Source organism: Penicillium chrysogenum (genome assembly GCF_028827035.1).
Source record: "Penicillium chrysogenum strain IBT 35668 chromosome Unknown utg000004l_segment0_segment0, whole genome shotgun sequence".
NCBI classification, from domain to species: Eukaryota; Fungi; Ascomycota; class Eurotiomycetes; order Eurotiales; family Aspergillaceae; genus Penicillium; species Penicillium chrysogenum.
Genome location: NW_026622752.1, coordinates 4,263,934 through 4,289,725, shown reverse-complemented (window position 1 = coordinate 4,289,725; position 25,792 = coordinate 4,263,934). Strand labels below are relative to the sequence as shown.

The window sequence follows — 25,792 nt, the reverse complement described above, 5'->3', positions numbered from 1 at the left end:
CATGTCGTATAGATGAGTCGCTGCTTAAGAACTTGGAGAAGATCAATCACGAATCCCTCATGAAGTTCAGCCAGTGAGGGGGGTCAGAGCTGCCACCTGGCGGCTTCATTTCAGAACCAGGTAACCCATTAGGTTGAGCCTGAGAATCTGGCTCGAAGCAAGGGATAGCAGTGAACTCGCCCAATTCTTGTGGGAAATTGGAAACGAAATGATCGAAACCAAAGTGTGGCATATGTGAGAGGGACTGCTGGGAAATGGAGAAAGTATCGGGGAGTGGAACTTCTTCGCCCTCTGGAATGCCTTGATCAGGTGCAGCAGGTGTTGGAACAGCACCACCCACTCCAATCATTGCCGCAGAAGGAGGCGTCAGGGCCATGCCATGAAGAAGAGTAGAAGGACCTGCCATAGTGGAGGTTTGAGAGGGTACGCTTTGTGGAACATTTGGTTCACTTGAAGCATAATTTTCCTGTGATTGCCACGCGAGCGTGGACGGCGAGATAGGCCCTGCTTTCCAAAGCATTTCCCAGTTTTTGAACCGGTCATACGCGGATTCGACGGCACCTCCGCTGCTCATATCCGGTTGTGTCTCGCTCCATGCTTCGAGGCGGCGAATGGCACGTTCGAGCGCCTCTATGACACTAACAGCTGAACGGGCCGACCCAACACCCATAGACATGATCTTGATTAGGGAAATTCCCTGTTCGAGAGCAGCGCCAAGTCTTTCAGTTCGTTTGGTCAGGCCCTGGGCCAGAATGACTAGCAAAGCTGCACGGCATGAACTAAATTCAGTAAACGAGGCTCGCGCGAGACCGGTCTCATCACGGAGCAAGCGGCACAAATCGATGATTTCCAGAGCCGCTTCCACGCAATCTGTGACAAGAGTCGCACGATTCTTTGACAGACCGGACAGACCGGAAGACCCCTTGTACGGCGGACCTTGAGAAGCGGTTGGGTAGATGCCTTTGATATTACTGAAAAGGAAAGGACGTCCAATGAAGACTCGAGTTAGACAGTAGTCTAGCTTGAGATGGACATTAGACCTGAAAAGCGGCCCTGCGGGATTCAGATCACGGCAGGTAACTTCCTCTGGCAGAGTCGACCACCAATCAACAAGGTTTTTCCGGCAACTCAGTAATCGTTCAAGACAGTCCTGCTGTTGATCTTTGCGGTATTTTCGCAATGAGGTGATTTCATTTGAAACCTCCCCAAGCTTCAAAGTCAACGTAATGAGTGTTACCATGTTTTTATGGTTTGAGATTTGATTGACGGGCATCAATCCAGGGAAATCGACCGGCAGAGGACCATCAACGTCGGGGTCCGACAACGACGATGGTCTGCCGTGGAGAATGCTTATACGCTTTTCGATAGTAAAAGCTGTCCAGAAAACCCGATTCCGCACCTCGATCATGCGTGGAGACAGGCCTTCGCCGTGATACCTCCGATGCATCCCATTTTGAATGGCCAACTTGAGTGCCAGGCCAAAGTATGTATAACATAACCCTGAAGTATCCAATGGAAGCAAATAGGTCCCAATGAGTAGACAGGCCTGCACACTTCGAACGGAAGCAGTGGCAATGATGTCTGGTAAGAGCCTCGAGGCAAATTGGTAGAATGTGAGTCCGACCTCATCCTCTGAAAAGTGGTGATCCTGATTTGCTGTAGAACCCGAGGGCAAGCAATTCACAGGTGTGGATGATTCCATATGTGCGAATTGAGTTCCCACGGCCAGGACCATAAGAATGCAGCACACTGCGCCTGCATCGTCAAATGACAGACTGTCAGGGTCAGTGTAGCAGACGCCCAATTTTTCGAGTAAATAGTCTTCCTCAATGTAAAAGTTATTGGTCTGTGCGTACTTGAAGAAGATTTGGACAAGAAAATCGGCGACATAGCGCGGCGGTAGACATGTAATTGAGGCAGATACCTGGGGTGATGCCGACTGGAGTTGTGTACTTCGCCATCGTTCTTCAAAAGGCTCAACTTCGGAAGTGGCCTGCAGGCTCGGGTTTAGCATGAGTGGCTTCGCACACCGACAATTCACGGGAACCTACCTCGGGGGCTGCAGTCTTCATCCACTCATCGATCTTCTTCCGGATCTTCATTGTGAAATTCAGGTATGAAAATTCACCGGAATATTCTGACAAAAACCGTCAATCAAGGAATTCCCATATACGGTCTTCGGAGGTCAACATACGGGTAGTGTTATCGGGCATGGCCTTGATTGTAAAATCCTCCTCGTCAATGGCAAGATCCTCCAGTTCATTTGGGTCTCCCCGGGTGGAGATCGCATCCGACTCAGAATCGCGGTGTTTGGTCTTCAGATCCTCTGCAGCTTGGCGCAGAGACTGAATATCGAAAGTGATGTTGGGTACATAATGCGACAGGAGACGCTCCATCAGGCGCACCCGTTCTGCCTCGGCGATGTCATTTCGACTCTGGGCGGCTGCTCTGTCCAAAAGTCTAATACAGGTGTTGCGCCGTTAGCAGACTATTTTATAATAAAAATATGGTTTATGCGGTCAACATACGAGACTGAGGTCGACCGGGTCTTCTCATTGGGGTCAATGTGAGTAAAATTGCACTGGCGGCGGTATCGCAGACATCTTCGACACGGCACACCTCCTTCGCATTTCTCTTTCACCCGGCGACAACCATCGCACCTGCGCGGAAAGGACTATGTTAGAGGATGCGATTTATTTGATACACTAGGGCGATAGCATACGCTCGGACAGCTCGCTTGCGGTTTTCTTCGGCCACGCGAGGACGTTTTTGCTGAGTGGGCGTCGGGGTCGAGTCGTCCATTACCGTGACAGCGGATCAGGGCATGGTCTAGAGAAATGAGAAAATATGAAGAGATTGCGAACCAAGAGATATATGTAAAGATATGCAAAAGATCACAGTCAGAGGAATGTCCAGGGTTGGAAAATGGCCATGTGAGGAGAAAAAGGGAAGCTAATCGATAAAGGCACATCCCCGCATCATCCGGGTCTCATTTTGCCTCCGCTCATCGGTCTGTGCCTTTTTAGGGGGGGACTGGGGCTATTTGGTGATCTTCTATGAACGACGCTTTTTTTTTTTCTCCTTTTCCTTTTCTTTTTCATATTTACGGCTTAGTTACCTAGGTATATTAATATAGTCCTAACCTATTATAGCTTAGAAATCCCCAGCAAACTCTAGTCCCTCGACGTCCGATGCCGGATTGATAATACTATGGGAATATATATACACCACAACACTGAAGGGGGTAACTCCATAGCCGGTAGCTCTATAGCTTTGTAATGTTGGAAGTACTTAACTTCCAGCATTCTATATATACTCCTAGATAGTACTTGTGGTGTGCATCGCGTACCTCATTCAATCGCCTTGATTACCTCGTATCACATGGATGATTATGTCGCCTACTCGTATAAAGCAAACCATTTGTTACCGAATTAATTCTATTCTCGTCGCCTTTCTTGAAATTGAACATTATGGCGTCTGACAAAACTGTCAGAGATCTATTCCCAGCCCTCGTCGTGGGATCAGACAGAGAAACAAGTGGAACGCCATCCGTTCATGACTTCGATGCTTCTTCTTTCCATCCAAGTCAAAGCCCGACCCTAGTAAACAGACCTTACCACCAATAGGATAGTGCTGAGGTTCACGCACCTACGCCTGTAAGTTCAGATCCTCAGTACTTTGTCTGGCTGCTAACATCCCTTTCCTCAAGATTCAGTTCCATATCCTTTACTTTCCATTCATTTCTCCTTTTACTTTATTCCTTCCCAGGGGTGGTTGGGCCTCTTATTTAACCTGCTCCTTGGGCTTTCTTTCTCTGTCCGTTTGTCTTGTTCAGAATGAAACCGTGTGTGTGTGTGTGTGTGTGTGTGTGTTACAATGCCAACAGCCCTAGACTAGCCTAGATATGCAGCCTACCATTTAATGTTACAGATAACTTCCACTGACTGTCATGGCCCAATTGCCCCCTGACTTACCAGCGTCTCATATTTTCTCAGCAGAGGGCCCGCCAGAGGATTGTTCACATACAAAAAATGTAGGCAATGTCTGGTGATTCAAGGTCGTTGAGAAGTTTGCCAGGCAAATATGCTTGGCGAGAGCAACACTTCTGCTCAAATATAAAAACCTCACATTTCCCCTTCCATAAACTTTTCCTTTTCTCCCTCAAACCTCGACCCTGAACTTCAATGCTCAACTTCAATACTGATCTTCTTTGTCAATTGGTGGGTTCCTTCCCCCACTTCCTAGTGCAAGCAATTCATACTAACCTTCGCTTCTCTATAGCAACAATGGCACCTCCGCTAGACGAGCTTGGTCCTACACGTCTTTCACTAAGGGCCTACTAGGAATCTTGGAAGTTCCCTGGGTCCGTGGATGAAATCAATGATCTACCCGCACAGAAAAAGTGTCAGGCATCGCTCCCTGCGCTAGAACCCTTGGACAAATCGTGTTATTGATCTTGCCGATGTCATGATTATATTTCGCTGGCTGGAGTGCAACAAGCATGTCAATTTCGATTCAAGCTCACTCTATCTTTGAGTATTCCACCCGTGCCTATTATATTTATATTTATCTTCCTTCATCTATACCTTCGCCTCTTCGCTTCCCCTTCTTCGCAATCTAAGGAGCGTTGCTAGCCATCGCCCCGAACGGAGTGCTGGATATAGATGATTGAAGCATGTGATGGTCACACTTACACTCACTATTCCCTGCATGGCAACTGGATGAGTGACTGCTCCCAATGCCGGAGCGTCGGCTGCAGGACAAGTTGCCATTAGCAATAGCTAGTTGGCGATCGGAAACGGCATTTTTGGGAATGGACATTCTGGAGGCCAAGAGCTTTGACTTCAGATCTTATCATCTAGCCATCCACAGGAAGGCTCGTTGGCACTGCAAGTGCGCAGAGATCCTTCGAATGTGCTGCCCGGCGCTCGCGCACACGCATGAGCAAAGAACGGATGGATACTTCAACACAACTGATGTCTTGCTCAAATACGGTGGCTCAGACGATTAAGCCTTCGTGATCCTTTCCCTGCGCCTAGTGAAACACCCTGCAGAACAACAACACGCACAAACGCATTCATACGCTCCCAATGTTTCGATTGCAAATGGTTAAATGACTTTTGCTCTAACCATCACCGCCTCGAGTTATCCCCTCCGTTCTTTGACTATATTGATGCCCAAACCAGGGAGTTTTCACATATCACTATGGTTTTGTGTGACAGGAGAAAACATCTGCTACCTTTTCAGCTCTCCACGATCTTAAAGCATCCAACCATGCATCGGCCACCCATCACGCCCAACGTCGGGCTGGCCAGGGCAAGCCTGTTGCAGACCGCGACGCCATTACCTGCCAATATGACCAGTTGTTGGGACATTTAAATGACATTGCCACGACGTGTGAGTGGAGGATAGAGCTTGCGAGGCCTAGCACGTAATGGTTTTCAATATAATTCTGATCGATGATACCGTTATCCTTGTAAAATGTAGAGAATACCAGTAGGCCTTTAGAACCCATCAACATGAGTACCAAGCCCCATCTCAACCCCAACATCTAGCACCTTCTTCCCAACAACAAGATCCATAAGCCCCATACCAACACATTTGTAGACAACATTACAACCAGCAGGGACATTAACTGCCCCCTCCGCAATCCCCTCCGCCCCCAAAAGATCCCCCATCTCAATCAACTGCTCCTCCCCAAGACCCGCAGCGATCAACTCACCAGCCTCCTCCAGACAAGCTGACTTGGAGTCAACATAAACCTTCCCACCACCAGAAAGCAGCGTCTCAGTATCAATCTCATGCATATTAGGCCTATACGAGCCAATAAGCGAGATAAACCTCTGCTTAGGACTCGCCTGCAGCGCCTTGTACTCAAAATTCGGCACCGTAGCAGGCGTACAACTAAAGATAACATCCGCGACAGCGAGTTCCTCCCCAAACCGCTGCTCATAATCGGCAACGCCCTCCTTAGCAAGCGTGACAAAGTCAACAGCGGGGTAAGTCGCACGCAACTCCGAAACAACATCCCTCTCCATCTCCGCTAGCCTCTTCGCGCCGCGATTCACAAACGTCACCCGTCGGACCTGGTCCGGGTACAGCAGCAGCGCAAGACGCGCATGCCATTCTGCCTGTCGACCGCTGCCGAGAACAAGCACATTGTCCTTGCGTAGGGTCGTGCAGCGCACGAAGAGGGTCATTGTTGCTAGTGCGGTGCGGAAGGCTGTTACTTCTGCTGCGGCGAGGAGGCCCTGGAGACGGCCTTCTGGGTTGAAGATGTTGATTACGCCTTGGATTCCGGTTGGACTGGCTGTTACCACTTTTATGCCGGTGGATACGGTGTCCGATACCGGCATGAAGAGGGATGTGTTGTCATCGCTTGTGTTGAGGACTGTGCGGAGGGGTTGGTGGATTTTTTTGCTGGATGCTGGGGTTGAGGGCTTCGATTCTTGGGTTATGCTGATTAGAGCATTGCCCAGTGCTGAGATGAAGCCATGGCATTGGGTTTGGGTTAGACTGCGGAAGATTTTGGAGACGTTTGGCTCAGAGAGGATATGCATTTTGCTTGAGGGTTTGATTGTCTTGTGAGATGCTTCAAGTCCAGTTGTCTAAAGTTTACTATAAAAGATAAGAGGCTTTCCGAGATGATGAGTCGAATATAAGGGGGAGGTCATCGGGTAGACCTTCCGACATATAGTGGCCTCGTGAGGGGCAAGTCGTTCCGGTGGGGACTACCTGGGGACATTCCAAATGATCTGACCTCGATCATGCCGGTTGGAAAGTAGGTATGAGATTATCTTTCTGACCTGCTTTCTTAATTCCAATCTACCCGACGACTAAAGATTAATCAGGAACACGAGAATACAGTCACTTAGTTTTCAAAAATTTGATTTCATTGATCATCATCAGAATGGACTTCCAAGGTTCTCATAAAGCAGTAGCAACGCCATGAAGAATGCATCCAGCTATACGCAAATAAAAATGCAACAAAAACAAGAAAAAAGACGTAGCGAAAGAGCCCGTGGGCTGCTAAGTAAAGACAGAACGATCTAAAGTAGCCTCCGAAAGTCGAAAAGGAAAATCAGGGAAGATTAGGATATCACTTGCTGCGGCTGAAAACATTGCCAATGCGACGCTTCAACTCGGCGATCATTGCGATCTGAGAGTCCTTAGTACGGCCAACAGCCTCGGTGTTCTCCACGGCGCGACGGAGCAGGAAGCCCATGCATTCCTGAACGGAGCCCCAGGTCAACAGCTTGAAGACGTTGGGGGCATCCATGGGGGTAGCGCCAACACTGTTCTCGGCGCTTTCGAATCCTTGAAGCAATTCACAGCTAACCTCGTCAGCCATACCCTGGAGCTGAGCGTAGCTAAGATCGACACCGTAGTCCTCGCCGCGGGTGGCCTGTTCCATGCGCAGAGCATGAGCCTTGCGAACGGACTCACGGTTGTGAGTAGCGATGATGACGTTGACGGGAGGGAGTTCGGCAGGGGTATCCTTAGAGGGAGCCTGGAGCATGGAGTTGTACTTGCGAGTGAGGAGGGACTCGACAACTTGGTCGTAGCATTGGTCGGTCTCCTCCTTCTCAGCCCAGACAATGTGGCGAGGCTCGGTCTTCATGTAGGCACCGCGAACAAGCTTGACACCAAGAGTGTATCCCTCAGCACGAGCAGTCTCAAGGTGACGAGCGAGAGTGGCAGGAGTAGAGCGCAGGTAGGCTTGGTAAGTTCCGTAGAAGATGGCGCGGCCGGGGGTCTGCGAGTTGCAGTATTTCTGATACTTCATGATCCAGGCCTCAATGCCAGGCTGCACGGCCTGCTCCTCGGCGTCGACCAACAGGCGGACACCACGGGAGATGGCGAGATCACAGACCTTCAGGATAGAGTTGTCCATGAATTCGGTGGGCATACTCTGCGATTGCAACAGGCGAAGGGCATCGGTGCCCATTCCAGTAAATTTCAAAGCGACAAAGTCGCCGGGTTGAGCCATGTCAACGGTCTGGAGGGTGCCATCCATCCACATCTGAATCTCAGCCATAGCAGCCTTCTCGTCGCGCGCGGCATCCGAATTCTCCCCGACAAGGACCTCACGGGCATATCCCAGAAGTACACCACGGCATCCGAGGGCTTTGATTTGGTTGATCGAATTTTGGACTTCGAGTTTGTTCTCGCCGGCGTTAAATTGTTTATAGATGGTGTGCTTGACAAGCATGTTCAGCAATGGGTTCTTGGAGACATCCCAGAATGCATTGCGTGGGTGGGCCAGCAAAGACAGGGTATAAATGCATGGCTTGAGAAGTAGAGTTGACGAGGAAACAGACAAAACCAGCAACGAGCGGATAACAGATGACAACGGCAGCTTAGCTAGAGGTGCTGCCAGTGCCTTGCGCGGCAGCGGAGGCGGGGCTTTTGTTTGTGGTTGCCATGCATTTGTGGCTGAAACTGAGGCGACTGAAGATCGAGAGTTACTGGTGCCGCTGACCAGTCTGGTGGTTTGGGCGGCGGCCTTGAGGGGCACACGCACGGAAGGTGCAGCCTTCATGGCTGTCAGTTAGGTCGTATTGTGTGAGACTATCGCTAGGAAAAGGAAGGCAAGGACGTAGTTTTGAAGTGAGTGAAGGGTGAAGACTTAGAATAAACGGAAGAAACGGAAGAGCCACGGTTGAAGACGACCTTTTAGATATTGCGATTAGGTTGGTGGAACTCATTGGGTAAGAAGTAAAAAGAGCCGGTGGCAACCGCCAGGCACCGGTACGGTCAGCAGGCCCATCTTAACGGGCCGGGAAGAGAATGGCAGTTTTTATGTGTTACGATCCATGGATTGGCATTGCTATTATTCATGTCATCTGGGAACTATAGATTTTATGATCATATAAAATGATAATGGCACGAAGAACTATTAAGGTATGATTGCGTCGAGGGAAGGGAGATCATGTCTGAGTCTGAATGACGCTTTGATATTCGCCTCTTTACCCGTGTAATGTGAGCCAACAGGAGGTTCGCATGTTCTTCATGCCGAACGGTTCACGGGCCGGTTTGATATTTGGCTGTGGGCCACTGATAAGCGATAAGCAGAACCGGGCCGGTCTTTCTGCACGCGTGACCTACTTCTGGCTACTTTCGGTTTAGTCCCAGAACGTTCTGGTATGCTCCAACCCCCGAAACCCTTACTCCGCAAATACATTCTTGTCTGATTTTATTTGTGATTTTATTCAGTCACCTGGGCACAGGTCTGCCTATTTTACCCCGGTTTATTCCCCATACACACTCCACGTGATCGCAGTGGCAAAGCGGGAGGCAAATGTTTAAAAGTCAATTTAACCTGCACACCAATCACAAACAATCTGGTTACCCGGAAACGTTGGAAGCGTTCCAAGGTTGGGCCAAGTAAAAGAACGCCGCTAGAAGCTTGTTGGAATATTTCCAAGGTTGCAAGGTAAGATAAGAGAATCCTATTAAGGTGAAATACGATAAGACAGGCGCCAGAGATTAAGCTAGAACTAAAGGCGATGTGGGCGCCAATCATCTCAAAAAGCTCAATCATAGCCCCCACAGTAGCGCGGTCTTCTAGATCATTTTTGGACGGCACACGCTTTCACAGTCCTTGATAGATACTCCGTACATGGATTCTAAATCACCCATCGACGCAGGAAACTCATTTCCTTCCCTGGGCGTTTTAATTATCTTTCTCCGGGAGGCTTTCTCCAATTGGAGCACACTATCATGTCGGGGCGTGTATTGTTATCTCATCTTCAGAGGTATCTGGAAAGATAACACCTTGGTGCTGCGAAGCACAGAGCAGACGTTGTATAATAAGAATTGCGTCTTTCTTCGAATATTTCAAGTTGATTTATAGGCTTCTGCGCTGCCTAGAAATTTCCGCCGTGTTGCTGTTCTTCTTTTTCTTCTCCTAAGTTGTGCTGTATATTAGCCAATCTTTCTATTTCTCTGCCTTCGCGCACCATGAAGGACTCGCGTAACAGTCTCGATGCGGGGGACTGGCCCGATTCTCCATACGATGACCCAAAAGCTATACAAAGAGAGATCACAGGTGCTCACAACTGAAAGACTCAGCGAGGTTTGAGCTCGCGTAATGTTCAATTCTTGGCTCTGGTTGGTTGTATCGGAACTGGGCTTTTCGTGGGTAGTGGTCAAGCGCTGTCGACGGTTGGTCCTGGTGAGAAGCAGCTTCAGAAACATAAACTTGATATGGGGCTAATATGTGATAGCTCCTTTGATCATGGGTTATACTGTCATGTCAAGTATCGTATACTTTGTCATGAAAATGCTCGGTGAAATGACCACCTATCTCCCCCCGTCCAGGGTGTTTCTGTGCCGTATTTCATCACTCGATTTACGGAGCCCAGTCTTGGATTGCTATTGGTATGTCAAACCCGTCTTTGAAGATTCAGTAACACCGATGCTGATTGAAATACCGCCAGGATACAATTACTGGTGACTAGCACTTATGTCAACGTTCGAGTAGTTCAAACTAATAAATCCCACTATCTAGGTATTCATTTTCAATCTTGCTGGCAACAGAAGTCCTTGTATTATACATATTATGTTATATACCGATCAAGGGAATTATAGGTTGTTGTAAGTTGTGCGGAGTACCCATGAAGTATACTCCTACATCTAGCGCCGATCAGTGGGGTTGACTGTTGATTCTCTGTTTGTCCTCTCAAGCAACCCAATCTCCGCTATCGAGTCTATCTAGATTCGTGGGGAGTGTCAATTGTCTATCCAAATCTCTTAACTAATAAGAACTTGAATTTATCGAGAACATCAAGGGCCGGTGAAGAAAATGATTTCTAAAATGTTTTCTCTTTGACAAACGATAGACGCCGGCCCGGTGGGATCCACCCGGGACAATAACCGGCCACTGCTGATTGGCCGATACTTTCAGCCACTCCCATGCAGCTCTTGTGCTTCTGACCGGTCGTAGCCGGCACTTTTGATCATTCTTCCCCGCGTCTACTTCTTCTCCAAATCTTCTCTTCTTCATTGCTTGGAAAGTTGATTCATTGTCTTCATTTCAAACTACCATGATGGCCTCCATTATGCGTGCCCGCGCGCCCATTTCGCGCCTTGCATGCCGCATTCCAAGCTCCAGCACTCGCTCCATGGGCACTTACGCCACTTTCAAGGTGCCCCAAATTAACAATGAACCTAACGTGAGTTCGGCATTAGAATTGAGACTGTTTGATTATTCAGGCTAACTTTTGAATCTTAAAGAAACACTATGTTCCTGGCACTCCGGATCGTAAGGGTCTCGAGGAGGCTTTGGCAAAGTACAAACAGCAAGGTCCTCTGAGTGTGCCTCTGGTAGTTGCGGGCAAGGAGGTAAGAATCATCAAGGAATATTGTATAACTGAGACAGCAATTTCTAACACTGAATCACACAGCTCAAGGGATATGAAACCTTCACCCAGTCTAACCCCGCAACCCATGCTCCTGTGGCAACTTACTCCAACGCATCCAAGGCCGATGTTCAGTCTGCCATTGACTCGGCTCTCGCCGCTCGCAAGTCCTGGGCCGACACTCCTTTCGCCGAGCGCGCTAGCATTTTCCTCAAGGCCGCCGATCTGATTGCGACCAAGTACCGCTACGATATCATGGCCTTGACTATGCACGGACAAGGCAAGAACGCATGGCAAGCCGAGATTGACTCCGCCGCTGAGCTTTGCGACTTCTTCCGATTCGGTGTCAAGTATGCTGAAGAGCTTTACGCACAGCAGCCTGCTCATAACGCTGCCGGTGTGTGGAACCGTCTTGAGTACCGCCCTCTCGAAGGTTTCGTGTACGCGATCAGCCCCTTCAACTTCACCGCAATCGGCGGTAACTTGGCTGGTGCTCCCGCTTTGATGGGTAACGTCGTGATCTGGAAGCCCTCGCCTTCCGCTATTGCCTCCAACTGGCTCGTGCACCAGATCCTGCTTGAGGCCGGTCTGCCTAAGGACGTCATCCAGTTCGTTCCCGGTGACGCTGCGGAGGTGACCGAGACTGTCCTTGAGAGCCGCGATTTCTCTGCTCTTCACTTCACCGGAAGCACTGATGTCTTCCGCATGCTGTACGGTAAGATCTCACAGGGCGTGGCTGACGGTAAATACCGCAGCTACCCCCGCATTGTGGGTGAGACCGGTGGCAAGAACTTCCACTTGGTGCACAAGTCCGCAGATGTCCGTAACGCCGCGGTCCAGACCGTGCGTGGTGCTTTCGAGTTCCAGGGCCAGAAGTGCAGTGCCACCTCCCGTGCCTACATTGCCTCTTCGATCGCCGAGGACTTCACCCAGCAGGTCGTCGCTGAGGTGAAGAAGATCAACGTTGGCGAGCCATCTGAGTTCACCAACTTCTGCGGTCCTGTCATCCACGAGGCCTCATTCAACAAGCTGTCCGGAGTTATCGAGGAGGCCAAGAATGACCCTGAGCTTGAGTTGCTCGTCGGTGGAACCTACGACTCTTCGAAGGGATGGTACATCCAGCCTACCGTCTACCGCACATCGAACCCCGACCACCCTCTGCTTTCTCGCGAGCTTTTCGGCCCCGTTCTAGTCATTCACTCCTACAACGATGCCACCGATGCCGACTTCACCAAGATCTGTGACAAGATCGATTCCACCAGCACCTACGCTCTGACCGGCTCTATCTTTGCCCAGGATCGTGCGGCTGTCCAGCTCGCCGATGAGGCTCTCCGCAACGCCGCTGGCAACTTCTACATCAACTGCAAGAGCACCGGTGCCGTTGTCGGCCAGCAGCCCTTCGGTGGTGCCCGTGCTAGCGGTACCAACGACAAGGCCGGAAGTGCCAACCTGATGTCCCGTTTCGTCAGCTTGCGCTCCATTAAGGAGGAGTATGTTCCCACATACACCGTTGCGTACCCCAGCAACGCCAACTAATGGATAACGGTCCCCTATCCATGACCTTCAGGCTGATATCCCGTGCTTTCTGATCTCATTGGCGTCAAACTTGCATATCCCACCCCGGCGTTTTCTTTCAATTGGTGTACGAATTTCCAATCTTCAAAATATGTATTTAGTTATTTCAAAATCTATAAAGATAACATGCCAAATGTACCAACTAGCCTTCTTCAAACCCCGTATATCATTACAAACATTTTGCAGGTAATTTTTCTCTTAATCCGTCGCACAATTCTTCAAGAACTTCTGCACACTATCCATAGCCTTCGCTGCATAAGATCCCATGTCATACTTCTTCCCAGTCCCCTGCGGGCCACTATCGAAGATCTCCATCGAAAACCAACCCCGGAATCCGGTTTTGAGCACCGCCTTCGCAACATCCTCGATAGGCAAATACCCGCCATCATATGGCATGGGCCTAAAATCATGGCTCCAGCGACCCCTCGGCCTCAGCCCACCAATAGTCTTGTCGTCCAACGGCGGCGACACCTTATACGCGTCCGAGATCTGAAGCAGATAGATTTTATCACCGGGCACAGTCCTTGTAAGCTCATCCATGCTCGCATCAAACCGCTTCTTTAGCTCGGACTCCGAGACTGATTCGATTAGACCAGATTCGGTAGTCGGATCGCCCCATTCGCTGCCCGCAGTCTGGAATGTGTCCAAACACAGCCCGCAATTCGGACGATCTACAGCTTTCACAATCTCCCAGACATCCTTCCACGCAGGGGCGTGAGTCGACCAGCACCAGTTCTCGTAGGCTAGGCGGTAGTTGCGTTTTGCGAGAATGTCGCATAAAGCGCGCAAGTCGGAGACGATGGAGTCGCGATCATTTTTAAATAAAGGTTCCGGCGTGTCTGTTGCTCCAACCTAGATGTGGCATCAGTTGCTTGTTCTCGCGACTTTTGCGCTGGTCATCCATCGTATATCGCTGTCATACCTGCAACAAATCGGTACCCACGGCGTTCATAATCTCCATCCAGCCTGTCGCTCTAGCAAATGCCTCCTCACGATCTGTAGAGCCCCTGGCCCAGCCTTCGAAGTTTGAGAATGGCTGCAGCATCATGATCTTCAACCCTTTTTCTTCGCATAGTTTGCGGATCTCCACGGCGATGGGGAAAATCGCAGGGTAGTCGTCGGGTGCAATTGAAGTGCCAGTAACTTGCGCCCCATACTGTAAGATGTTTGGGAAGGAGAGCTCAATTGCTGTGAAGCCCGCTCCGCTGATTGCTTCGAGACGGCGCGGGAGTGTGTCGTTTGGGCTGCAGCCAATTGAGCAGGAGGCGTATGAAAGGGGGATGTTTTGGAGGCTGGAGTGGGGAATTGACATTTTCGTTCTAAATGCTTTCCTAAATGACTGTCGAGGAAAAATGGTGCGGTATACCGTGATCTTATTCGGGGATGTTGATATCGGCCAAGAAGATACACTCCACAGGATGCATGGGGACAGAGCTTCTATGAAAGATTGCCATGCTTGGTATAATTAGGAATACATTTGCCTCATTTGTTTTTGTTTTGCCCATTCCTTGTTCATTCTGTGTGCATTGTGATGTAATATTGGATTTTACGCTTAGGGCTTGTGTCGTCAGTGCTGTGTCATATCCCCCCATATCCAGTTTGGCCACAACTTGGGTCTTTTAATACACACCAAAAGTAATTATTTTGCCTCACTTGCCTCTGCAAACGAATGATATGTGCCAAGAGGAAACAGGCTCCGTTGACTGGTTCGTGGCGTGTGTGATTGCATATTGACAACGCCCGGATCACTGACGCGATCGCCACAAGATTCTTGTTCAAGAAGAGCGAACATCGTCCCAGATATCTCCGTGCCAATATCTCCTGCATATTTTGCATATGAGCTCCGAATAACAACACATGAGCTAGCTTTACAGAATCAAGCCCAATTCACAATGACAACCGCCATCAAAAGCATCGGCGTCGTCGGAGCCGGAAACATGGGCTCTATGATGACCCTCCGCTTCGCTGAGCTTGGCCTCCAAGTCTCGGTCTGGGATGTAGTAAAGAAGAACGTGGACGACGCGGTGAACTACGCAAAGCAGGACGAAGCCATCACAGGCCGAGTTCAAGGCTTCTATGACATCAACAAGTTCACGAAGAGCCTAGAGGGCAAGTCTGAACGGAAGGTCTTCATGTTTTCCATCACGCACGGCCACCCCGCCGACGAAGTACTCCGCATGATTAAACCCGACTTAAAAGCGGGCGATATCGTCCTCGACGGCGGAAATGAGAACTACCGGAACACCGAACGGCGCCAGAGAGAGTGTGAAGAGATCGGCGTCTCCTGGATCGGAATGGGCGTTTCGGGTGGGTATCAGTCTGCGCGACGGGGACCCAGTCTCTCGCCTGGTGGAGATGCCAAGGCCCTCGAGCTTGTTATGCCATTCTTGGAGTCGTATGCGGCCCATGATCCCAAAACTGGAACTGCGTGCGTGAAGCGCATGGGTCCCGGTGGATCGGGTCACTACATCAAGATGGTTCATAATGGCATCGAGGGTGGAATGCTTTCTTCTCTTGCTGAAACATGGCAATACATGCATGAGGGACTGGCCATGGAGCATGGCGAAATCGGAGATGTCTTCAATAAATGGAGTGAGTCTGGCGAGCTACGAGGCAACTACCTGGTAAACATCGGTGCCGACATGCTACACAAAAAGAGAACTCCCCACGGTGACCGCAAAGGCGAGGGATCCAGCCGGGATAACGGATATGTGATCGACGACGTGCTCGACAAGGTGGTCCAAGACGACGATAACACTGAAGGCACTCCATACTGGTGTCTCATGGAGTCTGCCGCCCGACATGTCTCTTGTCCTACGTTGGCGGCCGCTCATTACCTGCGAGTCGCAAGTGGAAACCGCATAGAGCGAGCGCGTGTTGCGAAGAAGATGGAGATGCCCATGCCGAAGCCGATTGAGGGAACCCGGGATCACGCAGTGATCATCGAGAACCTAAGACAAGCTGTGTTCTGCTCGTTCCTGGCATCTTTCTGTCAGGGCCTGGAGCTGATTTCCCGGGCCTCGAAAGACGAAGGCTGGGATGTCAACTTGGGTGACTGTCTGCAGATCTGGCGAGCGGGTTGTATCATCAAGTCCGATTACATTGCGGATCTACTGCAGCCGGCGCTTGCAGGCAAAAATGAGCTGACGAACGCCAAGTTTGTGGATGCGGTCTCGCATGAGTTGCGCCAGAAATTCCACAGTCTCAAGCAGATTGTCATGGAGGGAACCATGTTTGATCAATATATTCCGGCTCTCTCGGCTACTCTGGAATATCTCAAGTATGAGGGTGGATTGGGACTGCCGACCCAGTTCATGGAGGCGCAGATGGACTACTTCGGTTCACACAACTATAACAAGCCTGGTATTCCAGGTGAGGATCCAGGACCTGTTCACAAGGGACCTCATCATTATGAGTGGCTGCCGGCTTAGATTGGTTCGAGTACATTCCTCTAGACTCTGTATCAACCCAGATTGTATCTATTATCCCAAATTACACATGTATCAACTGTACAGAATAGGACGTTCAAGAAGTTTGTAACTATTGATCAACTGCGACCCCGATAGCTATGTAGAGGTCGATGTAGATGTAGATGCGTATTAAAGTTGTAGAGATCGTCCAAAAAGGCAGGTGGCGGCCTAAGGAACCCGCAACACGTGGGTCGACCAACAACCAATCGGAGAAGCGCAGCTTGGCCGCAGCCTCAGAGATTTGAAGATGGCGCAAGATGCGATGGATCTTAGGCTTACGTTCAATCTCTTCTATATCGAAACCATTTCGTCGAATTGAGTCCGCAAAACAACTCGCTCGCAGAATGGCTTCTCTCCCTACCACATACGACGGTACGTGTGCTTCTGCTTCCCTCACCTTACTACCCCTCATACCCCCACTTCGATAAAAAGCTGACGATAGTGAATCTGAAAGGGCCCGTCAGAATCGCCGTCATCGGCGGCACCGGTCTGCGCGAGTTGCCAGGCTTCACCCAGGTGGCTTCGCTGAATGTCACAACCCCCTGGGGCGCCCCTTCCTCGCCCATCACCATTCTGCACCACGAGTGTAAGCACAACAACAAGGTTGTCGCCGTCGCCTTCTTGAGCCGCCACGGCTTGCACCATCAGATCGCCCCTCATGAGGTTCCCGCTCGCGCCAATATCGCCGCCCTGCGCTCCATTGGCGTGCGCAGCATCATTGCTTTCTCCGCCGTCGGCAGTCTGCAGGAGGAGATCAAGCCCCGCGACTTTGTTATCCCTGACCAGGTCATTGACCGCACCAAGGGCGTGCGCCCGTGGACTTTCTTCGAGGGTGGCATTGTCGCTCACGTCCCCTTCGGTGACCCCTTCGATGAGGGCATCGCTAAGGTGGTGCGCGAGTGCGGACACAGCCTTGAGGGTGATGGCGTCGTCCTGCACGACCGTGGTACTCTGATCTGCATGGGTATGTGAAGATGCGACCCGTTTTTAAGACAAAAGATCGCTAACCATGTCTTTTTACACCATCCAGAGGGTCCCCAGTTCTCCACCCGCGCTGAGAGCAAAATGTACCGCTCATGGGGTGGCAGCGTCATCAATATGTCCGCCCTCCCTGAGGCCAAGCTCGCCCGCGAGGCTGAGATCGCCTACCAGATGATCTGCATGTCCACTGACTACGACTGCTGGCACGAGGCCACCGCCGACGTGACCGTCGAGATGGTCATGGGCAACATGAAGTCCAACGCTGATAACGCTCGCCGTTTCGTGACTGCTGTCCTTGATGCGCTGGCTAGCGATGAGCACAGCGAGCTGGTCCAGGCTAAGCACCTGGCTGGCGGTATTAAGTTTGGTGTTAGCACCCCCCAGACTAACTGGAAGCCTGAGGCTAAGGAGAAGCTGGACTGGCTTTTCCCTGGCTACTGGTAGATCTGGAGGCTTTGGCATTGGGACACGCATTGTTTTGCCTTGTCACTTGACACATCTGATGATAGCATATATGCATTATAGTTATGGAATACCAACATGATAGACATGATTGACATGCAAATCACAAAGGATACGATTGCACATTCATAAATTAGTCATATGCAGTGTGTCGATTGATTTACTATTTATTATGGATATATGCTCTTTTCTTCGGATCCTCTATCGATACGGCTATTCTTCTTTCCAAAAAGGAGCAACACTGTAGCTAAATGCCTGCCCTCCATGGCTTCGCATAAGGATATTTAGTGTGCTAGGGCGAGCGATCTCCTGGTAAGAGACAGAAAATGGGCCAAAGAATTGGCACTGTTTCGTAAGGATTCCCAGCGCATATTCACAATGATTAGAAGAGACATCGGACTTAAACAAGAAGATTTACTACCATATATCAAAGTGATAAGCTAAAAGTGGCAGTTAGAATCCAATGACAAAAGCATGTCTTGTATACATACCATTGCACCAAATGACCATATATCAGTGGAAGTAGACTTCACCATATAGACCCTCCTATCAAATCACCGTCTTTTGCATGCTTGGAAGTCGCAGGAACCTAAGACGCCACTGACACATATATGCGTGTCGCATATAAGGGATTATATGTTAATAAATCATTAATATTATACCTAGCCCTGGTAATTTGGAAATATTAGTAATCACCAAGATGCCCACCTGGGCAGAAGTATAGTTATCACGTGATTTGTGGATCTCACCGACTCACCGACCTGCCAGATAATCTGCCGTCCTTATCTTCCCCCAGACCCCAACATCAACAAGAGTTCCAAACAGCCTAGACTGTACTCTGCTTCTCGAGGATGTACACGCTGGACAAACGACATTGTTAGTAGTTAATACAACAATTACACCACTGTTGTGTTCCTATCCTTTTACACCCTTTCGCTGTTGATCCGTCGCGAGCCAAATTCGAATGATGCAAGTTGGAGATTGCACTTTCTGATGGTATGAGAAACGATACTGCAGCTTTGTGGATATTTCCAATGAATATCGGTTTGTCGCGGGTTCCTGGGTCGTCAGAATGAGCCCTGTCGCAGATACCAGTGAAGCTCCGCCAGAGCGGAAGATGGCAGAACATAGTGTCGAAAACGGGAGCAATGGGAGCTTGAAAGCTGAGAAACAGTCTTCACCTCATTATCTCGAGGGCACACACAGTCGACTAGACAATCCCGTGGCACAGTTTAACGGCGGGGCAGACGAACGCCCAATCAATGGACGCGATGGCACAAATGGGCAATGGAGACACGGCACTCCTTCGGAACGCCACCATACGAACGGAGTACACAAAACATCGGACTCGGTTTCGGAGCAAGGGCTGGGCATCATAGTCGAGCATTCACCAAACGATCCGGATCATATTGGTCGATTGTCGGTAGTGGATGTGTACGATGGGCCCAAGGTCAAAGCTGCTTTGGCTGGGTTGGCTGGTGACCTGTCTCACCTATCGGAGGACAAAGAAAAAGTCATGAAGTTGTCTCCTGAAAAGATCCAGGCACTCACGTCCTCACCAGAGTCAATCCCCTACCGTCCTGTGGGACCAGAAACGAACGATGGGAGGCGAGTAGCCTCGGACAATGTCCATGGGAGTGTTTCCGCCTCACAACCAGAGGTGCCGGAGCTCACGCTTCCGTCACTTGGCGAAAAGCCACCACCCGCGGATATTTTACCAAAGTTACGGCCCGCTAAAGACGTGTTGCTGGGAGATGCTTCTGCACCGGCGAGCCCCGCCTTCCCACGGAATACTCAAAATCCCCCCTTCCGCAATCGGCCGCAGCCAGCACGAACAGTTTCGACCCCTGGTTCCACGCGGCGTCAGTTGCCCTTTACCCCAAGTAATGATCGCCTAACACAGACATGGGCATCGCGCTCGAAACAGGACCGACCCGCGCTGGATCGCGAGTTCAAGAGCCACCTTATTGCCTCACCTCAGATTGTAGAATCAGCCATGCCATCACCCTTGCCATCATCTATCCCTTTGCCACCAGTCTCTCTACCAACCTATCTTCAGCTTGAGCTTGCTTCTGGCCGACCTTCACCACTGTACATACACCGCGATGCAGCCAGCGACTTCCCCTATGAATCGTCACGGGTTAAGATCGAGAGACTTATGAACTTTATCATGCTCGCACCTATGCTAGAGCAGGTACTTTGCTTTGGGAGTCTTGCTTGTCTTGATGCATGGCTTTACTCTTTCACAATAATGCCACTGCGGTTCATCAAGGCAGTCTATATTCTGGGCGAGTCATGGGTGATGAACGTGGGAGCTGAGATCCGTTTCATTTGGAAATTCGTGCTGAATGGGATTGGTCGAGTATGGCGCAGGAGGAATCATAATTTGAAGGAGGATCAGGGTGGAAGACGCGAAAGCGAATCTGACGCCACTCCTCACCTGCCTCCAGGCTCCTCTATAGGGCCAGACATAGCACCAAGGAGGAAACATCGGTCCTCCGAATCCCGCAAGTATCACCACCGGCGGAAGAAGTCGATGCCCTCGGCGCTACTTCCGGATGACAAAGCGGACATCCTGACAGGCCTACTCATGATAGCCACCTGCTGTGTTTTGATGTATTTCGATGCAAGCCGAATGTATCACTGGATTCGTGGACAGGCTGCCATAAAGCTATATGTTATCTACAATGTGTTGGAGGTCAGCGACAGGCTCTTGGCTGCTATAGGTCAAGATGTCCTCGAGTGTCTCTTCTCCCGGGAGGCTCTTGAACGTCGCCCAGACGGCCGAAGCAAGATCATTCGTCCATTCTGGTTGTTCCTGGTGGCACTGGTTTATACAGTATCCCATGCCTTGTCCCTGTTCTACCAAGTCATGACTCTGAATGTGGCAGTGAACTCATACTCCAACGCTTTGATTACATTGCTACTATCGAATCAGTTCGTCGAGATCAAATCCACCGTTTTCCGGAAGTTCGAGAAAGAGAATCTCTTCCAGCTTACATGTGCGGACGTCGTGGAACGATTCCAGCTATGGCTGATGCTCACTATCATCGCTTCGCGTAATATAGTGGAGACAGGCGCATTCAATTTCGTCGGCAACCTCGGGCTGGGATCTAGCTTCCCAGGCCAGTCCTCCACAATCACCAACAGCACGCCACTATCGACGCCTCCACGCACTGCATCATCCATCCTACCTCAAGCATTCACCCTCTTCCCATCATCAATCCTATCATCCTTCAACAGCGTCAACTCCTTCATCCCGACCTTAGCCCAAGTCCTAGGCCCATTCCTAGTCGTCCTAGGCTCCGAGATGCTAGTTGACTGGCTCAAGCACGCCTACATCAACAAATTCAACAACAACCGCCCAGCCATCTACAGCCGCTTCCTCGACGTGCTAGCCAAGGATTACTACACCAACGCCTTCGGCGAACAAAACCCTAACCCGTCGCATCGGCCTCCCAGTCATCCCTCTCTCCTGCCTCTTCTTCCGCGTCTCCGTGCAAACCTACCAAATGTTCCTAGCCGCCCTCCTCCCCCAACACCCCTCCTCCACAGCAAACGGAGCAACCTCCCTAACCTCCATCCACAACAATTACGGCCCCTCCCCGATCCCCTCCGCCCCACCCTTAACATTCGCAACCCTCCTCCCTGCCTCCGCCGCCCACGTCAGCGCGTTCTTCCGCACCCTCCTCGAAAACGCCATCCCATCTCCAGCCCAGTCTGTCCATATATTCACCGGCATCCTGCTACTGACCGGGTTTATCGTACTGCTCATCCTGAAACTGCTGCTTGGCATGGTCCTGCTTGCGTTTGCGCGCTCCCGGTACAGGAAGATGAAGGGTCGGGAGAACGAGCGTAGACAGGCGAATACCCAGTCCGGTACTGAGAGTGGGGCGCCTCGTTCCCGTGATTTCGATGTTGAGGGTAGTCAGCGTGTTGGTGGGTGGGGTGTTGTGGAGGTTGGGGATGAGAAGCGGAGGTTGATCTATGCGGATGATCCGGATGGGTTGCGGCGGTTGAAGGAGAAGGAGGAGAAGGATAAGAGTAAGGATGGGGAGTTTAATGTTGATCATGTACAGCGGTATGAGATGATTGCTAAGAAGATTTGGTGATTGGTGTTGGTTTGTTGTGGATGGAAGATGTTTATTGTATAACTTATAGTATAGATGTATATTACTCTCCTGTTGTTATTTACATTACATTGTTTTGGACCATAGAATGTAATGAAGGGGGTATCAAGAATACTTTCAGCTACTTGCTATCTATACATTCGATGTAGTAGATGGGGGATGAAAGTGGTCAATTCATGTCATCGGGAATAAGAATTTGAGGAAGGATATCAAAGGTGGGTGAATAGGAGTATGTACAAGATCTCGAGAGGCTGGCTGGTCGTGATCAGTATTAGCGAGTGATCCGGTCATCAACCACAGGAGCCAGCTCCTGGTTTTCATCGTAATAAGGTCCCATAGCCTTGGGCCTTATCAAAATTGGTGGGTATTTGAGCGATTGAATGTGTGCCCTGGTGGAGCCCGATGCATGGCCGAGGGCGAAGCGGTGTTTGCTCGAGTAAAGCTGGACGGACCGGGAGGCCTCTGGGAGCGGGTCTGGGGTGCGTGATGAGCCATTGACGGGTTGAAAGCTGCATAGCCGCCATTTTGAGGAGCGGGAGTCGCCGAGCTCATTGGAGTGAACGTCCTTGGAGGCTGTTCCAATGCGGCTGCTTGTGGGGGAGGTGTGGGTCGGTAGCTCGCCGGGGTGTTGGACATATAGGGAGCAGGCGTCGCACCAGTGCTAGCCGGCGTGTAGGATCTTGTCGAATATGGATCGTGTGGGTAGTAATCTTGCTGTGGGCGAGGGGCGCCTGTCTGTCCACCAGGAGTCCCGTATCTTTCCCCGTATCCGTCCTCTCCGCCATATGTACCCCTCGGGGGACCATACGGGTCGTAGTGAGTAGGCGCATTGCCACGGTTGAAATAATCATGATCACCGGAAGCGTCCATGTCAGCCGAAGCATAACCAGGAGCTGGGGTGTGGCCCTGGTATGGCCAAGAATCGGAGCTATTGGTCAGGTTGCGATATCCATGACCGGGGGTATTATGATCATCACCGCCATATGGCGCAGCAGTCGCTCGAGAGTGGGGAGTAGCCATCCTTGATGGAACGTTTGCCGGCAAGGGAGGGACTGGGGGAAGCGTCGGGTTCTGGCGATCAAGAGGACTGTATCCCATTCCGGCCGCATGGCCTGTCAATGAAGCGGACTCGGACATTGCTGAAGATGAAGTTGCAGTTCGAGCCAGTGTCGGTTTCGTATCGAGGTCCAGATTTGGCAGTGTCGGGTTTGGCGCCGGCGTTGTCGAGGAGGCCGACCGCGAGTAAGGCGGCAAAGTGGTCTGGGTAGTACTTCGCGACAACGAAGCCACAGTAGAAACCTTATCCCCGGCAAAAGATGGTAGAGTCGGGTTGGAATCTGTGGCCAGCATTGGCTGAGTGGGTGCTCGATTCTGTAACTTGAGACCCTTTGCCAACGCCTTGGTGTTCTTGCGGTGCACGATACGCTTCAGACGTTGGCCAACCTTCCGGCGGCAGTACCTGGAAAGAGTACCGTCTTCCGCGGGGATATGGTGGAATAGGAAGATCAAATAGAGTACGATCGCCGAGATCAACTTGAGAACTGATAGGACCCAAATGACCAGTGTGAACAGCATACCAAACAAGACCACAGCTTGGAGGTTGTTGTCCTCGGCCATGATCTTAACATTGTTGAAGAATTGAGCAGCTGATGAAGTTCCATCGTCATCGGCTGCATTCTTTCCCCCAGGGATGAGGTCCATCTGCATGACTGAATAGAGAGTGATGGCATTGAGAACTTGACGCGGGCCATCTGCGAAGATCGTGTTCATCCAGACTAGAAGCTTCGTTAACAACTTTCAAAGGCAAGTTAAGCAACAGTAGTATACTGACACTGAAAAGAAAAGTATGCATAAAGAGCAACATATTCTGCTGCTTTCCTGTCTTTCGTTAATTCAGCAAACACAAGGAATCTCCTGTATCCACGACCCCGCCTGCCGAAGCGAATACTCTGAATGCGCACGGCCAGCGGATCCAGAAAGCTGCGAGTGATACTACCCGAGCGGATGGCACGGATGGCATGTACCCATCGGTAGCCCAAAAGAACGAACGAAGCAATGATACAGGCGGCGAAGATCCAGCGGGAGACATTGAAGGGAATTGCGGGTTCAACTTGGCCGGACCAGCGGGAGAAAGCCAGCAAATTGACTGCAGTGAACGTATCGACACCGTAGACGGCAAGAGAGATAAATAGGAATACCCATAAGAAGAAATATGAGAAGGGCGTCCAGCAAGACTCGGATTTGAAATCGTCCAAGTTCTAAGGGAGTAACTGTCAGTTATGCCGAGCCAACCATACAACACCATCACCATGTAGACTTACCACGTAGTCCCATTTCTCCTCCATCGCTACATCCCCCTTCTCACGGTCTCCACCGCACAGCATTGTGTCAATTGACCTGGTCCTGCCAGGAAGTGATCACGGAGGATTGAAAGGAATGGCGGGATCACGGATGATGATGAGTCGACTTCCTCGGGCCAGCCGGGCAAAGTCGTGATTGAGTTTCGAAACAGGTTTAAAGAACAGAGAGTGTCAATGGTCGGGGCGCAATGAGGGAAATGATAGTATCTTAACCGCGCGAATGGCGCATCCCTGCGGAAGGGAAGGAGGCTCGCGGTGTCAGGTATCGAGTGCTGCAAGCCACGTGTCTATGATCACAATGAAGCGCTGGGATTCCGGGCGCGCATTGACGTATTCAAAGCGGCAATAGACAGACTTTCATTGAAGACCGCCGATCTCTCCTGCCAAGAAAGGGGTCACGATTGTGTGGAGAAAGAAAGCGCAATTGTCAGTGAAAATAGGTCGAAACAGGCGGAAATCGGATTGAATGAAGGTGGCCACTTTTCCAAGGGCTAAGGAACTGAAAAATGAATGACACAGGTAGAAGTGGTAGAAGTTGAGAAAGGGGAAGAAGTTGAAACACTTCGAGGGGAGGAGTTCGGCAGGGGTGGGGAGGCGGGAAGTCACAGGCACAAGTTTAGGGCTGAAAGGGTTTCTCTTTCATTGAAGGGTTTCTTATTCATTTCCTTTGTTCTTTTGTCCTTTTGCCCTTTTTATGTTTCTAAATTGGGAATATCTCTACCTTCATCAATACCACGAACTACTTACAGAGTACGGAGTACATATGACTATTCCTGGAGCAAAGATAACATTGTTTTTGTCTCACTGGCCCACTCCCCAAGGCCCTGAGACACAGATGGGGAAGATGGGTCCCGTCACTCTCCATTCTGACTGCCCACTGGCCATCAGCACGCGCCAGGGGTGTACCTAAGCGCTGACTCCGCTAAAGAGTTGGATGTTACATTGGCAATTTCCAAGGCCTCACGCTATCTTCTTGGGTCATTTTGATTTTGTAATTTTTGCTATCTCTCTAGGAGTAAACAAGCATGTTGGCACCTGAGGTGTCATTTTTGCCTATTTTAGGCAACGTCACATGATTGCGGACAAGCTCTTTCCAAGGTGAACGCCAAGACTGGCTAATTCATCCCAGTTGATTTTACTTCAATCCGTTGTCCATATGCATTCCGTCGGGGATACTTCGCGATAACATGCACAAGCCCGCATATCCAGAACAAGCCCGCGTTGACCCCTAACCCCAACCCCCAGATCGGCAGCAATTCCACAATCAGACACCCAACCTCCCAAGCTATTCCAGCGCGTGTCGCGTTATATTTCCCCAACCTTCATCTCATGCCGACAACATACGGAGTAAAGAATAGTGTGATATTTCCATTCTCCGGCATCGAACTTCCAAATAACGAGTAAATTGTCATGTCATCACTGTCAATTCGGTTGTTGCGCATGATTTATGT

The 25,792-nt window shown here is 50.4% G+C and overlaps 10 protein-coding genes across 10 annotated transcripts; 5 read left to right on the top strand and 5 right to left on the bottom strand.

The window, feature by feature from the left end:
• Window positions 1-46: 46 nt before the first annotated feature.
• N7489_007576 (Zn(II)2Cys6 transcription factor) lies at window positions 47-2,802 on the bottom strand (the record flags this gene model as incomplete). Its single annotated transcript, XM_056713326.1, has 5 exons — window positions 47-1,993; window positions 2,052-2,137; window positions 2,195-2,460; window positions 2,529-2,660; window positions 2,723-2,802. 5 exons carry the CDS (start codon window positions 2,800-2,802, stop codon window positions 47-49), a joined length of 2,511 nt encoding a protein of 836 aa, XP_056567041.1.
• A 1,936-nt stretch (window positions 2,803-4,738) lies between these two features.
• N7489_007575 (uncharacterized protein) lies at window positions 4,739-5,011 on the top strand (the record flags this gene model as incomplete). Its single annotated transcript, XM_056713325.1, has 1 exon — window positions 4,739-5,011. One exon carries the CDS (start codon window positions 4,739-4,741, stop codon window positions 5,009-5,011), a length of 273 nt encoding a protein of 90 aa, XP_056567040.1.
• A 493-nt stretch (window positions 5,012-5,504) lies between these two features.
• On the bottom strand, window positions 5,505-6,560 carry N7489_007574 (putative proline utilization protein PrnX; the record flags this gene model as incomplete). Its single annotated transcript, XM_056713324.1, has 1 exon — window positions 5,505-6,560. One exon carries the CDS (start codon window positions 6,558-6,560, stop codon window positions 5,505-5,507), a length of 1,056 nt encoding a protein of 351 aa, XP_056567039.1.
• Window positions 6,561-7,099: 539 nt separating this feature from the next.
• On the bottom strand, window positions 7,100-8,542 carry N7489_007573 (proline dehydrogenase family protein; the record flags this gene model as incomplete). Its single annotated transcript, XM_056713323.1, has 1 exon — window positions 7,100-8,542. One exon carries the CDS (start codon window positions 8,540-8,542, stop codon window positions 7,100-7,102), a length of 1,443 nt encoding a protein of 480 aa, XP_056567038.1.
• Window positions 8,543-11,048: 2,506 nt separating this feature from the next.
• Window positions 11,049-12,899, top strand: prnC (delta-1-pyrroline-5-carboxylate dehydrogenase prnC; the record flags this gene model as incomplete). Its single annotated transcript, XM_056713322.1, has 3 exons — window positions 11,049-11,177; window positions 11,239-11,346; window positions 11,409-12,899. 3 exons carry the CDS (start codon window positions 11,049-11,051, stop codon window positions 12,897-12,899), a joined length of 1,728 nt encoding a protein of 575 aa, XP_056567037.1.
• Window positions 12,900-13,136: 237 nt separating this feature from the next.
• Window positions 13,137-14,250, bottom strand: N7489_007571 (sugar phosphate isomerase/epimerase family protein; the record flags this gene model as incomplete). Its single annotated transcript, XM_056713321.1, has 2 exons — window positions 13,137-13,790; window positions 13,861-14,250. 2 exons carry the CDS (start codon window positions 14,248-14,250, stop codon window positions 13,137-13,139), a joined length of 1,044 nt encoding a protein of 347 aa, XP_056567036.1.
• Window positions 14,251-14,830: 580 nt separating this feature from the next.
• Window positions 14,831-16,369, top strand: N7489_007570 (6-phosphogluconate dehydrogenase, decarboxylating; the record flags this gene model as incomplete). Its single annotated transcript, XM_056713320.1, has 1 exon — window positions 14,831-16,369. One exon carries the CDS (start codon window positions 14,831-14,833, stop codon window positions 16,367-16,369), a length of 1,539 nt encoding a protein of 512 aa, XP_056567035.1.
• A 296-nt stretch (window positions 16,370-16,665) lies between these two features.
• Window positions 16,666-17,833, top strand: N7489_007569 (S-methyl-5-thioadenosine phosphorylase; the record flags this gene model as incomplete). Its single annotated transcript, XM_056713319.1, has 3 exons — window positions 16,666-16,780; window positions 16,863-17,372; window positions 17,439-17,833. 3 exons carry the CDS (start codon window positions 16,666-16,668, stop codon window positions 17,831-17,833), a joined length of 1,020 nt encoding a protein of 339 aa, XP_056567034.1.
• A 1,090-nt stretch (window positions 17,834-18,923) lies between these two features.
• Window positions 18,924-21,963, top strand: N7489_007568 (TAPT1 family protein; the record flags this gene model as incomplete). The annotated part of the gene is made up of 2 exons (XM_056713318.1): window positions 18,924-21,342; window positions 21,407-21,963. 2 exons carry the CDS (start codon window positions 18,924-18,926, stop codon window positions 21,961-21,963), a joined length of 2,976 nt encoding a protein of 991 aa, XP_056567033.1.
• A 369-nt stretch (window positions 21,964-22,332) lies between these two features.
• N7489_007567 (uncharacterized protein) lies at window positions 22,333-24,365 on the bottom strand (the record flags this gene model as incomplete). The annotated part of the gene is made up of 3 exons (XM_056713317.1): window positions 22,333-23,756; window positions 23,813-24,239; window positions 24,303-24,365. 3 exons carry the CDS (start codon window positions 24,363-24,365, stop codon window positions 22,333-22,335), a joined length of 1,914 nt encoding a protein of 637 aa, XP_056567032.1.
• Between the last annotated feature and the right edge of the window lie 1,427 nt (window positions 24,366-25,792).